The sequence below is a fragment of the Rana temporaria genome, chromosome 8 (assembly GCF_905171775.1).
Source record: "Rana temporaria chromosome 8, aRanTem1.1, whole genome shotgun sequence".
Classification (NCBI taxonomy): domain Eukaryota; kingdom Metazoa; phylum Chordata; class Amphibia; order Anura; family Ranidae; genus Rana; species Rana temporaria.
The window spans coordinates 29,049,414-29,067,102 of NC_053496.1; the positions used below are offsets into that span (position 1 = coordinate 29,049,414).

At 45.4% G+C, this 17,689-nt stretch overlaps 1 protein-coding gene across 1 annotated transcript in view; it reads left to right on the forward strand.

Moving 5' to 3' along the window:
- The window catches only part of CPN1 (carboxypeptidase N subunit 1), a 61,776-nt gene extending 60,938 nt beyond the window's left edge, over nt 1-838 (forward strand). Inside the window, exon 9 of the mRNA XM_040361455.1 lies at nt 206-838. Coding sequence (XP_040217389.1) covers nt 206-334 — 129 coding nt within the window. The 3' untranslated portion in view covers nt 335-838. The remainder of the gene's footprint in view (nt 1-205) is intronic.
- The last annotated feature ends 16,851 nt before the right edge of the window (nt 839-17,689 follow it).

Sequence of the window (17,689 nt, forward strand, 5' to 3'; positions counted from 1 at the left end):
GTAATTTAAAGTGCAACAGCACTGAAAGCTGAAAATTGGTCTGGGCGGGAAGGTGTATAAGTGCCCTGTATGGAAGGGGTTAAACTAAATAAAAAAACGTTTTTTTAATGCACCTCTTAGTCTTGAACATATTACAACAATAAATAAATAAAATATGAACGGAGCCACCTTTTAATGCTACATATGCTTATCTATATATCCACAGCTTAACTTTCAGCTGAAAAAGGAAAGGTCCTCAAGCTCAAAAGAAAAAATTCCATCTAGAAATCTGAACTCCAAGAACCATATGAGAAAAGTTGCACCTCGGGCGGCGGAAAGGAGGCGAGGGACATAAAAACCACCAAACCAGTATCATGGAGCTTCAGACAATCGCCACCCCAGACTTGGCACAAAACTTCTCATTCTGTTTTATCTTCTACTGTTGACAATCCAATACCATAAGCCTCTAACTTAAATGGACTTTAAGAGCCAGTAGACACATTTATAGCATATGAAAGAAAATAATAATAATATTATGCAGATTTAAGGTAAGTATTTTCTTACATGTCAAGTATTTAAGGACAAAGAATTATTTGAGAATAGGTTTATTGTCTTCCATTTTAATATTGCATCAGCTGCCTCCTATGTGCGGGACAACACGTCTTGTTGCTTTACCAAGGTTAAAGGGTCTTCCAATATTTGTTTCCAGCTAGATTGCATCTGTAAACAGGAGCTTTTGTGTAACTCAATCAATAGTCCAACTGGCATAAAGTCCATCTTACTGTAAAGCCGCGTACACACGATCAGTCCATCCAATGAGAACGGTCTGAAGGACCGTTGTCATCGGTTAACCGATGAAGCTGACTGATGGTCCGTCGCGCCCACACACCATCGGTTCAATAACCGATCGTGTCAAAACGCGGTGACGTAAAACACAACGACGTGCCGAAAAAAATGAAGTTTAATGCTTCCAAGCATGCGTCGACTTGATTCTGAGCATGCGTGGATTTTTAACCGATGGTTGTGCCTACTAGCGATCGGTTTTGACCTATCGGTTAGCAATCCATCGGTTAAAATTTAAAGCAAGTTGGCTTTTTTTTAACTTATGGTTAAATAACCTATGGGGCCCACACACGATCGGTTTTGACCGATGAAAACGGTCCATCAGACCGTTATCCTCTGGTTAACCGATCGTGTGTACGCGGCCTTAGGCTCTTTTAGCTGCCTAATATTTAAGATGGCTTATCATAAAAATATGAAAAATTTGGTAAAATGGACCATGAGGCTGTCAAAGGACAGCTTGCACTGTTTCAAGAAACGATTAAATAGCTTCAACGTTTTTTAAAAAGTCCAACCAAAGCTTTTGGATACAACAGGGACGGGTTAGATACATAGGTGCTCAACCTGTGGCCATCCAGTTGTTTTAGAACTACAAGTTCCATCATGCCTCTGCCTTTGGGAGCTATGTCAGGCGCCGTACACACGTCCGAGAAACTCGACGAGCAAAACACATCGTTTTGCTTGTCGAGTTCCTTGTGAAGCCGCCGAGGATCTCGGCGAGCCATGTTTCCCCATTGACTAACGAGGAAATAGAGAACATGTTCTCTATTTGGCTCGACGAGATCCTCGTCGGTTTCCTCGGCCAAAAGTGTACACACGACCGGTTTCCTCGGCAGAATACAGCTTCCATCGAGTTTCTGGCTGAATTCTGCCGAGAAACTCGGTCGTGTGTACGGGGCCTCAGCAGCTTGCAATGCCTCATGGGAGTTTTGCAACAGCTGGAGGACCACAGGTTGAGAACCCATGGGTTAGAACCTATGCCAGAATTTGTCATACTTTCTGTTCTGGTGATACCCCATGGGAGGGTGAAGGAAAACCTATACGATGGGAAAATAAAAATAAAACAGCCATTCTAAGCATCACAAACTATACTACAAATGCATCTTTATTATTGAGTCCCTCTTGGAGACACTTTTCTCTGTCATCTGTTCAGTTTCTCCAATGGGGACACAGACAGCAAGAATAACCCGAAGTGCAAAAATGATCAGTATTAGGTAGATTCAGGTACCTATGCCTAACTTTGCGGCGGCGTAGCTTAAGTTATTTAAGCTACGCCGCTGTAAGTTAGCGAGGCAAGTACATGATTCACAATGTACTTACCTGCTAAGTTACGGCGGCGTAGCCTAAATCGGAGGGCGTAAGGGCGCCTAATTCAAATGTGTTTGAGGGGGGCGTGTTGTATGCTAATGGGGCATGACCTTACGTTTTTTGCGAACTGCGCATGCGCCGGGCGCCTACATTTCCCAGTGTGCATTGCGGCTAAGTACGCCGCACGGGCCTATTGATTTTGACGTGGACGTAAACGACGTAAATCCCGATTCACGGACGACTTGCGCAAACGACGTAAAAAAATCGAATTTCGACGCGGGAACGACGGCCATACTTGACATTACTATTCCAATAGGGCCTAGCTCTAACTTTACGCGGCCTATCTCTTACATAAACGGCGTAAAAGTACTGCGTCGGCCGGGCGTACGTTCGTGAATCGGCGTATCTACTCATTTACATATTCTACGCCGACCGCAATGGAAGCGCCACCTAGCGGCCATCCAAAATATTGCAATCTAAGATAGGACGGCGCAAGCCGTCGTATCTTAGATATGTTTAAGCGTATCTCTGTTTGAGCATACGCTTAAACATAAGTCAGCGTAGATTCTGAGTTAGGTCGGCTTATCTACTGATAAGTCGGCCTAACTCTTACTGAATCTACCTATATGTCTCAAAGGGATTAATTTCAAGATTTGTTACTCAAGCTAAAAGAAATAAAAAAACAAATTTCGACATTTCGGGGATACACAGGTTCCCTTTATCCAGGTGACAGACAAATGGTACAAAGTGAATATCACAGCTCATTCCTGTGTGCTATGTTAAAGTAAAGAAATAACTCTTAAAATGATCTTGCGCTAAAGATGTAGATAACTAAACAAACAAATATGTGCAAACTACAGAAAATAAAGGACCAGGACGGCTCATATATAGTGTATGGTGTAATACACTTGCTGGTCCACAAAAATAATAATATTAATATCATACAACGTCAAAGGGTGATCAATGTATAAAGTGTCACTGTGCAAATAAGCAAGAAAGATATTTTTGGAATTTTTTGTGGTATCGCTGGAGGTTGGCACTCTCCACGCACAGGTGGTAAGGAAGGTGTCCATGTGGGATGGATTTTAAACCCAAAATAGTAACAACCTGACAGCTAAAAGGTTTTGGCCGGAGTTAGCTTTTATCATTACGGTCCAGTTACCAAATAACGGGAAATTGTATCAAATATTTACCGTAATTTTCCTTTCCTGACGCCAAACCATGGCAGCATACTAGTGATAGAGCTCCGCTTCTTGACCGCTCCCTCAGGACCAGTGAATAGCATAAATTAAAGGCCTAGTTAGGCCCCACCCCATTGTCTGTAATTAGCTACATACGAAACATACAAGGGTGGGACCTCATGCTGCCATGGTTTGACGTCTGGAAAGGAAAATTACGGTAAGTAATTTGGCCGATTTATTGTTTCAATAAATCGAATAATCGGTTAATAACCTTAAAACACAAAACAAAAGGTGATTTTGCGGCGATTTGCATTTTTACATATTTTTTGGCCAATTTGTTTGGCAGATTAAAAAACACAAATTGCTGCAAAAACACATTACGGGCCAGATCCACGAAGACTTACGACGGGCGTATCAGTAGATACGCCGTCGTAAGTCCGAATCCCCGCCGTCGCAACTTTAAGTGTATTCTCAAACTGAGATACGCTTAAATGTTGCTAAGATATGGCCGGCGTAAGTCTCCTACGCCGTCGTATCTTAACTGCAAATTTTACGCTGGCCGCTAGGGGCGTGTAAAGATACGCCGTTTGCGTAAGGGGTTTTCAGGCGTAAAGATAAACCACCAAAAACATGGCGCAGCCAATGTTAAGTTTGCGTCGTTTGCGTAACTCGTCCGTGAATGGGGCTGGCCATAATTTATGTTCACGTCGAAAGCATGACGATTTGCCGACGTCATTTGGACCATGCGCACTGGGATACCCCCACGGCCGTTCGATCAAAACGTCATTTACCTGGGGTCACAGTTAATATACATAAAACACGCCCGCTTCTTTGTCATTTGAATTCCGCGCCCTTACGCCGACACATTTAAGCTACGCCGCCGTAACTTTAGACGCAAGTGCTTTGTGAATACGGCACTTGCCTCTCAAAGTAGCGGCGGCGTAGCGTAACTACGATACGCTACGCCTGCCTAAAAATACCCTGCGCTACGTGGATCTGGCCCTACATGTTTTTCTGCAGATTATCAATTAAAGTATATTGAACCAAAAAAACTAAACAACACAGTTTTGCATTAAAAAAAGTCCTTGCCCTTTCCAAATACGCAGCAGCTGAAAAAATCATGGATGAGAAACCATGTAAATGAACTGTAGTGTGTTTCTGCAAAAAGCACCAAAAAAACAGAGGTGTGATCCCAGGCCTGAGACGTTTAGTAACATAATGGGGTTAAAAAAAAACTAAAATTAGTACAAAAAGAGCAAATAATCGCTACTGTAAGGGGTTCATTTTGTACTGTGGGACAGTGAAAGTAATATTTACAGTAGCGATTTGCTCTTTTTCTACTATAAAGGGCTATTTTTTAATTTTTTTTTTAAACCCCATTATGTTACTGGGCGATTAAGCGATTATAAAAATAGTAATCGATTAATTTTATAATCGATTAGTTGTCGATTAATCGATTCAGTGTTTCGGCCCTAGATACAATTTTCCGTTATTTGGTAACTGGACCATAATGATAAAAGCTAACTCCTGCCAAAACCTGTTAGCTGTCAGGTTGTTATCATTTTGGGTTTAAAATCCATCCCACATGGACTCCTTACAACCTGTGTGTGGAGAGTGCCAGGCCTCCAGCTATACCACAAAAAATTAAGTCCAAAAATAGGGACCACTATGCTGTCATGGTGGCGTCAGGAAATCATTGTTAGCTCCTCAGCAGATGTTTGCAATCGGCTCACAGATGTGTACAAGACAATACCTCTAGTAGCAGTCTCAGAAATAGGATAATGAAACTTGTACTGTTGATAAGGTAGGTCCTAGATTAGGGTTTACCTAACACTGGTGCTGCCTTAGGGCTCAACACATGGACTTTTTGGACAATCGATTGTCTTTTCTGTACCGATCAGCTTGGTAATAGGTGACAAAACCACATCTCATTTTTCTGCGTGGTTGATTTCTTTTTTGACTTTTATAGTTCCTTCAGCGCTCTGTTTTGTATCAATTCGCTTGCTATAAACATTCATGTACACATTTTCCAACTCTGAGCTATGTATACAATGAAGAGAATAGCCCAGGTATCAGTCCATTATATAGGATCAACCCAATTATTGCCCTTCTTCAGGTTTACTTGCCAAAGAATATGGCATTGTGATATAATGCCAATGATACACAGAAGTAAGGTATATGTCATATCCATCCTCTTGTATTGGCCATGTTCTTCAATCACATATAATGACTTAGGCCTCGTACACACGATAGGATAGCCAGAGGACAACAGTCTGAAGGACCGTTTTCATCGGTCAAAACCGATCGTGTGTGGGCCCCATAGGTTATTTAACCTTCGGTTAAAAAAAATAGGAACTTGCTTTAAAATTTAACCGATGGACGCCTAACCGATAGGTCAAAACCGATCGTTAGTATGCAAAAGCATTGGTTAAAAACCTGCGCATGCTCAGAATCAAGTCGACGCATGCTTGGAAGCATTGAACTTAGTTTTTTTTCAGCACATCGTTGTGTTTTACGTCACCGCGTTCTATTTAACCACTTGCTTACTGGGCACATAAACCCCCTTCGTGCCCAGGCGAAATTTCAGCTTCCGGCACTGCGTCGCTTTAACTGACATTTGCGCGGTCGTGCGATGTGGCTCCCAAACAAAATTGACGTCCTTTTTTCCCCACAAATAGAGCTTTATTTTGGTGGTATTTGATCACCTCTGCGGTTTTTATTTTTTGCGCTAATAACAAAGCGACAATTTAAAAAAAAAATATATATTTTTTACTTGTTGCTATAATAAATATCCCAATTTTTTAAAAAAAAAACAATTTTTTTTCTCAGTTAAGGCCGATACGTATTTTTCGACGTATTTTTGTAAAAAAAAATAATAAAAAATTAGCAATAAGCAACTGGTTTGCGCAAAAGTTATAGCGCCTACAAAATGGGGAACAGAATTATTATTTTTTTTATTATTTTTTTTTTTACTAGTAATGGCGGCGATCTGCGATTTTTATTGAGACTGCGATATTGCGGCAGACGTATCGGACACTTTTGACACAAATTTGGGACCATTCACATTTATACAGCGATCAGTGCTATAAAAATGCACTAATTACTGTATAAATGTGACTGGCAGGGAAGGGGTTAACACTAGGGGGTGAGGAAGGGGTTAAATGTGTATCCTGGGTGTGTTCTAACTGTGTGGGGGGAGGGGGGTGACTGGGGGAGGTGAGCGATGCTGTGTCCCTGTGTACAAGGGACACAGATCGGTCTCCTCTCCTCTGACAGCACGTGGAGCTCTGTGTTTGTTTACACACAGAGCTCCACGTCCCTGCTGTGTTACCGATGATCGCGTGTACCCGGCGGACATCGCGGCCACCAGGTACACGCATCGGCTCTTCAGCGATGCGCCGGGACAGTGTTTACCTGCTGCGCGCCCCCCAGTGGCGCGCGTGGGTAATGCACATAAAAGGACATCCAAAGACGTCCACTTGGCACTTGAGAGCCACGCTGTGGACGTCTTTTGTCTATAGCGCGGGTCTCAAGTGGTTAACCTATGGTGTGTAGGCGTGACGGACCATCAGTCAGCTTCATCGGTTATCCTTCAGACCGTTGTCCTCTGGCTATCCTATCGTGTGTATGGAGGCCTTATGGTCACTGCTGAGATATATATTTTTTACGTTGAGTTGTAAAAAGATTTAGCAGTGCCGTGCACATACAGTGTTTTTCTACCTGTTTGATTTTTGCCTGCAGCAGCTTTGTCCCAATGGTTTTGTGGTCTTCCGGTGTTGTCTAGAAAAACAGCTCTCTGTACTCATTACTGTTTGTTGTCTTCCTATAAATTATTTTTATTGTATTTTAAATGTTTTGGTCATTGAAACATTAAAAAAATAAAAAATGAAAATGGAATTAAAAGGATAAAAATGCAAGTCTTCATAAAAAAAAAAAAGTTCTAAACAGAAAAATGGCCGTTTTTTGGTTCTGTTTACTGGTGACGAAACAAAAGACACAAATGGAATAGTTGTATAGGGTTATTCTGCTAATTAGAGGGAGCATTGCACTTGGTCTTTGTTGCTTTAACCTGTAATCTGAAAGTAGTAGAGTATTGGGGTGTAGTAGCACAAGGTGGGTAGAGGTCTAGTCTTAGGACCTTCCCCTAGAATATTCCTCCTGAGACTATTCCAGGGGAGAACCAAGACCTTTTTGGCCTTGGGGAGCAAACAACTAGCGCTTTAACCATAAGGAGTAGGGACACGTTTCTGTGGCCTAAAAAAAACATGCCATGGTGTGGTATTAATTGATAGTAATGGTGAAAGACAAATGTTACTAAAGCACGTGGTTTATAATGTCACCTTTTAATATTTTGCAGCATCAACTTCCTTCGTTGTTCTCAGCATTTGGTCTCATGACCTTGCAGAGTGGCAAAGAAGGTCGGTGCTGGAAGACCTCCCTCTGCTAGGATCAGAACTCTAAATGGGGAGCATGTATCACTGAGTGGTCGAATGGTAAAATGTATTTACTGTTGACCACCAGCCCAACATATATAATTAGTACTGGCCCTTGGGGCATATGATCCCCTGGGCCCCAACTCAATCCTCCCATAGACAATTGCTCTCCTGCCGTTCCAACCCAGTCTTCCCATAGACCATTGCTCTCCTGCCCCCAAATCCAGTCCACCTATGGCCCATTTATCCTCTTCCCTAACCCAGTTCTCTCATGGACCATAGCTCTCCTGTCCCCCAATCCAGTCCTCCAATAGACCATTGCTCTTCTGCTCCCCAACCCAGTCCTCCTATTGACCATTTTCTCCCCTGTCCCCCAACCTATTCCTTCCTAGGGACCATTGCTCCCCTACCCCTCAATCCAGGCCTCCCGTGGACCACTGCTCCCATGCCCCCAACCCAGTCCTCACATGGACCATAGCTCTCCTGCCCCCAACCCAGTCCTCACATGGACCACAGCTCTCCTGCCCCCAACCCAGTCCTCACATGGACCACAGCTCTCCTGCCCCCAACCCAGTCCTCACATGGACTATAGCTCCCCTGCTCCAACCCAGTCCTCACATGGACTATAGCTCCCCTGCTCCAACCCAGTCCTCACATGGACCATAACTCTCCTGCTCCCAACCCAGTCCTCACATGGACCATAGCTCTCCTGCCCCCAACCCAGTCCTCACATGGACTATAGCTCCCCTGCTCCAACCCAGTCCTCACATGGACCATAACTCTCCTGCTCCCAACCCAGTCCTCACATGGACTATAGCTCCCCTGCCCCAACCCAGTCCTCACATGGACCATAGCTCCCCTGCCCCCTGCCCAGTCCTCCCATGGACCATTGCACTCCTGCCCTCCAACCCACTTCTCCCATCAACTATGGCTCCCCTGCCCCCCAACTCACCTTTCCCCTGGACCATTGCTCCCTTGTCCCCCAGTTCATGCCTTCAATGGATCATTGCTCCCTTGGCCACAACTCAATATTCCCATGTATCATCCACCCTCTGCCTCTTGGTAGTGCAGTCTGAGTCTACTCCATGTACCTTTATATACAGTGTTAATGTGTAAGTAAGCTGCTATACAAGATTCAGAGTTCACTTTTATGTGAATGTTAATACAAGAGCATTAACAAGTAATGGCAAGCTGTTTTAAGCATTATTTAACATTTTCGAGGTGCTTTCAGAGTACTGTATTTTACAGACATTTTGAGGCTTTTAACTATCTTTTCTGAGCAGAGGGCGACTGACAGTAATTTAGGGCTGATGTTGTATAAAAGAATGGCTGGAGAAATGGCTAAAATCGATAGGAAATATAAGAAATGTGACTTCTTTATACATATGTCCTATGGACTATATTCAGAAGTAAAGTCACTTTTAAACGGCCTGGAAAAAAGATCTCTTGGGGGGCTGATAAACAGGCTGGAAATTACGGCATTGGCCAAGTAGCCAACTGATTTGGCACTGTTAAGCTGGCCACACACTGTTAAATTTCTTTTGTTCAGCTTGTGGACTGAGCAAAAGAAATCTAACAGATTTATTCATCCACGCTAAACAGATCTTCCTGCTGAGCTACTGTAATCTGACAGCTGGCGACAGTTGGCAGAATACCCAAACAGCAGCTGCAGCTGAGAGGATAAAGCCAAAAATGTCCTCCTAGTTCCTTTGAAAAAAGTTGATCGAACAATCGAATGACTTTTATTGAATGGAACAGGGCCGGCAGGGTCACCCACTGAGCTCCTAAGAAGCATTACATCCTGTAACTTTGCTTTATACAATATGGATATCTGTATTGTCTCCTGTGCACACCAGAAGACTTCACCAGCCTTGGCGGAAACTTCTTCATGTTGACTACATAATCATTTTATTACTAATCCCATAAACAGTATTGTATACCGTGCTGCCAGACCATGTCCCATCTGTACACTGTTCTTCAACACACCTGTATTAAGTTATAAAGTTATCTGTATTTCCGTCCTCCCTTTCCTATGTCATACTCAAACAGACCAACTTTGTAATTCACCAAATATTCCTCAAGAGTATTAATAAAATGATATTGTTTTTTATTTATCTTTGTGGTCTGAAGTATTTATTTGTGAAGATTGCAGAGATGCAAGGAAAAAAAATGAATCATAAACTACTGTGTTTCCCCGAAAGTAAGACCTACCCTGAAAATAAGACCTACCTTGGTTTTCCAGGAGGGCTGCAATATAAGCCCTACCCCGAAAAAAAGACATTGTTTGAAGTGGTTGTCTCCTCCTCTTCTCCTGTCTGTCTCGACCCCCCTCCCTCTGCAATGCTCGGATCGCAGAAGAGAGCTCAGGTGGTCTATGGAAGCCCAGAGCGGCACTCCGGTCTCCTTCTCCTGCCTGCCAGTGGGGGGTCTGCAATGCTCGGAGGGATCTAGCAGCCCACAACCACTTTTACTTTACTTCACACAAAGGATTCCTGTCAGGCAGGGAGGGAGAGAGGTAGAGAGGACAGCACATTAAATAGCAAGCCCTACCCCGAAAATAAGACCTAGTTTGAAGTGGTTGTCTGCTCCTCTTCTCCTATCTGTCAGCGGTGGATCTCGACCCCCTCTCCCTCTGCAATGCTCGGATCACAGAACAGAGCTCAGGCGGGCTATGGAAGCCCAGGGGGGCACTCAGATCTCCTGCCTGTCAGTGGGGGATCTCGGCCCCCCCTCCCTCTGCAATGCTCGGATCACAGAAGAGAGCTCAGGCGGGCTATGGAAGCCCAGAGTGGACTTCAGATCTCCTTCTCCTGCCTGTCAGTGGGGGATCTCAGTCCCCCTCCCTCTGCAATGCTCGGATCGCAGAAGAGAGCTTAGGAGGGGAATGGAAGCCCAGAGCGGCACTCCGATCTCCTTCTCCTGCCTGCCAGTGGGGGGTCTGCAATGCTCGGAGGGATCTAGCAGCCCACAACCACTTTTACTTTACTTCACACAGAGGATTCCTGTCAGGCAGGGAGGGAGAGAGGTAGAGAAGACAGCACATTAAATAGCAAGCCCTACCCCGAAAATAAGACCTAGTTTGAAGTGGTTGTCTCCTCCTCTTCTCCTGCCTGTCAGCGGGGGATCTCGACCCCCTCTCCCTCTGCAATGCTCAGATCGCAGAAGAGAGCTCAGGCGGGCTATGGAAGCCCAGGGTGGCACTCAGATCTCCTGCCTGTCAGTGGGGGATCTTGGCCCTCCCTCCCTCTGCAATGCTCGGATCGCAGAAGAGAGCTCAGGCGGGCTATGGAAGCCCAGAGTGGACTTCAGATCTCCTTCTCCTGCCTGTCAGTGGGGGATCTCAGTCCCCCTCCTTTTGCAATGCTCGGATCGCAAAAGAGAGCTCAGGAGGGGAATGGAAGCCCATAGCGGCACTTCGATCTCCTTCTACTGCCTGCCAGTGGGGGATCTGCAATGCTCGGAGGGATCTAGCAGCAGACAACCACTTTTACTTTACTTCACACAGAGGATTCCTGTCAGGCAGGGAGGGAGAGAGATAGAGAAGACAGCACATTAAATAGCAAGCCCTACCCCGAAAATAAGACCTAATTTGAAGTGGTTGTCTCCTCCTCTTCTCCTGCCTGTCAGTGTAGGATCTTGGTCCTCCCTCCCTCTGCAATGCTCGGATCGCAGTAAAGAGAGCTCACAAGGGCTATGGAAACCCAGAGTGGACTTCAGATCTCCTTCTCCTGCCTGTCAGTGGGGGATCTCAGTCCCCCTCCCTCTGCAATGCTTGGATCGCAGAAGAGAGCTCAGGAGGGGAATGGAAGCCCAGAGCGGCACTCCGATCTCCTTCTACTGCCTGCCAGTGGGGGATCTGCAATGCTCGGAGGGATCTAGCAGCCCACAACCACTTTTACTTTACTTCACACAGAGGATTCCTGTCAGGCAGGGAGGGAGAGAGGTAGAGAAGACAGCACATTAAATAGCAAGCCCTATCCCGAAAATAAGCCCTACTGTGTTTTTGGTTGCCAAAATTAATATAAGACCCAGGCTTATTTTCGGGAAAACACGGTACTGAAGTAATTCGATAAGAAAAGGACTGCTTCTTCCCATTCATGGATAGGTGACAACGTTTTCCTGGTTTATGTTTGACATGCATCACCCTGTGCTCCTTGCTGTTAAAGGGGTTTTTCACCTTAATGCATTCTATGCATTCTGTCTGTGTCAATGGATGCAGCAGCAGGACTCGGGAGCGTGTCGTACGAGTGCCCCCATGGAATGCGGGTCTCTGTGGGGGCACTCAAGAAGAGGAGGGGCCAGGAGCGCCTAAAAAAACCCCCAAAAAACTAACCTTTACAACCCCTTTAAGGCCAGTTATAGGTTGGGGTAGTTGCCGTTTGTTTTCACCCTTTAACTCCTTCTCACTGGCCCTTTCAACACTGGAAGACGAAGGCGGAGTTTCTGATCTTCTGATCACTGTGATTAGCTGCCACAGTGGTCACATGATCAGGAGCCCATTCCTGCATTTACACGCATATGAACTTTATTGGCATCCCAGTCTGTAGGGTTCCAGTGTTTAGGAGTGTGCATATGGGAATGTTTGACCATTCTTCCACAAGCGCATCTGTGAGGTCAGGCACTGATGTTGGAAAGAAGGCCTGGCTCACAGTCTGCGCTCTAATTCATCCCAAAGGTGTTATATCGGGTTGAGGTCAGGACTCTGTGCAGGCCAGCCAAGTTCCTCCACCCCAAACTCGGTCATCCATGTCTTCATGAACCTTGCTTTGTGCACTGGTCCAAATTATTTGGGGGAGGGGGTTGTCAGGAACTTGGTAGGAGGCCGAGATGCTGGGAGGGCTTCCCTTGCAGCCGAGCACAGCACACCCCTGAAGGTGACACAGGAGGTGAGGTGCCCACAGAAGCACGGGTTGCTTGATTGCTGGAGCTGATTGCCAGGAACTTTCTGAGACAGGCAAGGTATATGGTAAGGCAGCCGTGCTTTGGAAGTCCAAGAGGTGCATACCAGTAGAGCAGGCCGGATAGCTGAGTCAGGAGCCAGGCCAGGGGTCATTCACGGTAAGAGATCAGTGTCCAAGATCAGTGTGACCAGGGGTCAGCCAAGTCCTTGCACAGGAGACAGGTAAGGCAGAGTCCGTAAGCCAGGCCGGGATCAGATGCTGGAAGCAGGCCGAGATAAGTCAGGGTACAAGCCAAAGGGTCAACCCAGGGAATCAAGAAGAGCAGGTAAAGACAAGCTGGGTTGGTACACAGGAAGTCAGATCAGCAGGATTAACAAGGCACAGGAACACAGAGGGAAGCTCACGATAAACCAGCAATGCACCATTGTCAGCAGCGGGTTTAAATAGGCAGTGTCGCCACTATCACGCTGTGCGCGTGCCACTGCGAATGCGCGTTTGCCTCTTCACGTCGCTGCGTGCCCTTGTGAGCTAGTTTGCGCCAGCGTGCCTATGCCGGTTCGCGATCCCTGCACTACTGCGCCTGGGGATGTGCTTATTTCCCCGATAGGGGGGTTTATGGCGTTGGGTTCTTTTTCAGAGTTTGGGCTTGGCCCCCTAGTTACAGTCTGGGCCGGACTGGCCTACCGGGAGATCGGGAGATCTCCTGGTAGGCTGCCTGTTCTGCGGCCGGTTTCAGTTGCGGGGCTGCAGATGGAAATCTTAAGGCGTCAGCATGCCAAGACATTTTGGACAATTGCAGTTTGGAGATGGCCCCTTCCTGTTCCAACATAACTGCGCACCCGTGCACAAAGCAAGGTCCATAAAGACATGGATGAGCGAGTTTGGAGCTTGACTGTCCTGTACAGAGTCCTGACCTTAACCCGATAGAACACCTTTGAGATGAGTGGAGACTGAGAGCCAGGCCTTATCGTCCAACATCAGTGCTTGACCTCACAAATGTGCTTTTGGAAGAATGGTCAAACATTCCCATAGACACACAAATACAGATGGTGCAGCGCTCAAATAAAATAATAAAAGATGAATAGAAAGTCCATAAAATCGCAGTACACCTCCAGTGAGTGCCAATGTAGACAGACAGATGACTGTGTAGGTAACTTCACACGTGCTAGACACACATCCACCACCACATGAAATGGCCTCTCACCTCACCACCTGGACCCTTTGATTATGGAGGGTCAAAGGCGCTTTATGTGTAAATATCAGCAAATCCAGCAGTAGTAGAGACGTTACAGAGAAACCGATAGGTCATCCCAGGTCATGTAATAAACAAATGCCAAAACATAGTGCTCTCCATTTGGATAAACGATTTAATCGTAATAAAAGATAGAAAAACACTCACAATGAAGGCACCACGATCGGTGCCGATGTATACAGCGTGTATATTGAGCAAAATGGTAGCCGCGGGTGACGTCACGACGCTCCTTCCGTACGCGTTACGTCCTCTATGGGCGGGGACTTCTTCAGCGGTGAAGGAGGCGTGGGACAGCCTTCCCAGAAGAGTTGAAGCTGTTATAGCTACAAAGGGTGAGCCAACTCAATATTGAACCCTACGGACTAAGACTGGGCCGCACACCCAAGTAAGACAATATCATAATGAAATGACGACACGTAAGTCGTGTCCACAAACAAATCTCCTTTATTTCTAAGGAATCATTGCATAAACTTCTCTTGAAAATGTAATGCTTTCAGGCAGGTAGGCCTTAATCGGGACATTTGGCCAACGTGTGTTGTTGGCCTTTCAAGTGGATTTTCTGAATGGTTTCTTGGAAATAAAGGAGATTTCTTTGTGGATATCACCAAAGTGCTGGAATTTCATCTTGATGAAGAGGGAGCCTTGAGCCCGGCATTGGCTTTGTCTTCTGACTTTTTACCAAGACTAATAAACTTTTACTGGATTTGCACCAACATTTTTTTTACTTTGCTGAGACTTATCCAGGGACCCTCAAGGAATATCCATGTAAGGCAAAGCTAAACTCAACGTTAACTATTTTGTAATGCTTAGTAATTTGATAGGAAGGTATATTATATTTACTTCTTTTAAACTTTTTTTTTAATTAGTTGCTTCCTATTTTTTTGCCCCAAGGCCAAAATGATATCATATGCCATGAGCACATTTTTCTTTCATCCGTAGAAGGGGTTTTCTTCTAAGCACACCCTCCTGCCTCCTCCCATGAGTCTTCAGGAGGGGGGGGAAGGGGTTTCTCAGCTAAGCACACACTCCTGCCTGTATGCCTGAGCTAAGGACAGATGGATTCCAGGAAGTTAATGCTTAATGAGTCATCTGCCCTTATTTATCCACTTGGGATCCGCACTATGGACGAAAGACATCCAAGTGGACGTCCTGTTGTTGTCATTCCCCGTGCACGCCGCTGGTGGAGCGCAGCGGGGAAACAACGTGCCCGCCGCATCGCTCGGGAGCCGATGCGTGTGCCTGGCGGCCGTGATGTCCGCCAGACACCCGCGATCGTCGGTGACACAGCAGGGACGTGGAGCTCTGTGTGTTAACATAGAGCTCCACATGCTGTCAGGGAGAGAGGAGACCGATCTGTGTCCCTTTACATAGGGACACAGCATCGGTCACCTCCCCCAGTCACCCCCCTCCCCCCACACAGTAAGAACACACCCAGGGAATACATTTAACCTCTTCCTCACCCCCTAGTGTTAACCCCTTCACTGCCAGTCGCATTTATACAGTAATTAGTGCATTTTTATAGCACTGATCGCTGTATAAATGTGAATGGTCCCAAAATTGTGTCAAAAGTGTCCGATGTGTCCGCCGCAATATCGCAGGCCTGACAAAAAAATCGCGAATCGCCGCCATTACTAGTAAAAAAAATTAAATGAAAAAAAATCATAAATCTAACCCCTATTTTGTAGGCGCTATAACTTTTGCACAAACCAATCAATATACGCTTATTGCGATTTTTTTTAACAAAAATATGTAGAAGAATACGTATTGGCCTAAACCGAGAGAAATTGGGATATTATTATAACAAAAAGTAAAAAATATTGTGTTTTTTTCCAAATTTTCAGTTTTTTTATGTTTATAGCGCAAAAAATAAAAAATCGCAGAGGTGATCAAATACCACCAGAAGAAAGCTCTATTTGTGGAAAAAAAATTATAAAAATATAATTTGGTTACAGTGTTGTATGACCGCGCAATTGTCATTCAAAATGCGTCAGCGCTGAAAGCTGAAAATTGGTCTGGGCACGAAGGAGGTTTAAGTGCCCAATAATGAAAAGGTTAAGATGGCTGCGGCTAGAAATGCTAAGGGGGTGTTTTTCAAAGGGATTTCTCAAAACAATAAAGCATGGAGACGTGAATGAATGGAAGAGTTTGCTATAAATATAAAAAAATAATTAACCACTTAAGGACCGCCTAACGCCGATATACATCGGCAGAATGGCACGACTGGGCGCAGGCACGTACAGGTACGTTGCCCTTTAAGAGCCCAGCCGTGGGTCGCGCGCTAGCCACCGGCGGAGCGCTCGCGACCTGGTCCGAAGCTCCGTGATCGCGCCCGTGGGACCCGCAGGCCCAATCGTGCCGGTGTCCCGCGATCGGGTCACAGGAGCTGAAGAACAGGGAGAGGTGAGTGTAAATAAACCTTCCCCGTTCTTCTCTGTGGCTTGTCACTGATCGTCTGTTCCCTGTTATAGGGAATGACGATCAGTGACGTCACACGACCAGCCACGCCCCCCTACAGTAAGAATCACTCCCTTATGGCACACTTAACCCCTTTAGCGCCCCCTAGTGGTTAAATCCTTCACTGCCATTGTCATTTTCACAGTAATCAGTCAGTGCATTTTTATAGCACTTTTCGCTGTGAAAATTACAACGGTCCCAAAAATGTGTCAAAAGTGTCCGATGTGTCCGCCATAATGTCGCAGTCACGAAAAAAATCGCTGATCACCGCCATTACTAGTAAAAAAAAATATTAATAAAAATGCATTAAAACTATCCCCTATTTTGAAAACACTATGGGCCAGATTCACAAAAGAGATACGACGGCGTATCTCCTGATACGCCGTCCTATCTCTGAGATAAGATTGTCGTATCTATGCGCCTGATTCATAGAATCAGGTTACGCATAGATAGCCCTAAGATCCGACAGGTGTAAGTGACTTACACCGTCGGATCTTAGGCTGCAATTCTAGGCCGGCCGCTAGGTGGCGATTCCATTGCGGTCGGCGTATAATATGCAAATGACTAGTTACGCCGATTCACGAACGTCCGCTTTGCCCGTCCCTGTTAATTTACGTTGTTTCCGTAGAGATACGCCACGTAAAACTAAAGCTGCCCTCTAGTTGGTCTAACCAATGTTAACAATGGCCGTCGTTCCCGTGTTGAAATTTGAAATTTCACGTCGTTTGCGTAAGTCGTCCGTGAATGGCGCTGGACGCCATTTACGTTAACGTCGAAAACCAATGACATCCTTGCAACGTCATTTAGCGCAATGCACGTCGGGAAATTTTTAGGGACGGAGCATGCGTAGTACGTTCGGCGCGGGAATGCGCCTAATTTAAATGGTCACCGCCCCGTTTGAATTAGGCGGGCTTGCGCCAGGCGGATTTACGCTACGCCGCTGCAAGTTTACAGGTAAGTGCTTCGTTAATCAAGCACTTACGCTGTAAACTTGCGGCGGTGTAACGTAAATGAGATACGTTACGCCGCCGCAGCGTAACGCATTTGTATGTGAATCTGGCCCTATAACTTTTGCGCAAACCAATCAATAAACGCTTATTGCGGGATTTTTTTACCAGAAATATGTAGAAGAATACGTATCGGCCTAAACTGAGGAAATATTTTTTTTATATATATATATATTTTGGGGGATGTTTATTATAGCAAAAAGTAAAAAATATTGATTTTTTTTCAAAATTGACGCTCTATTTTTGTTTATAGCGCAAAAAAAAAACCTGCAGAGGTGATCAAATACCACCAAAAGAAAGCTCTATTTGTGGGGGGGAAAAAAAGCCAAATTTT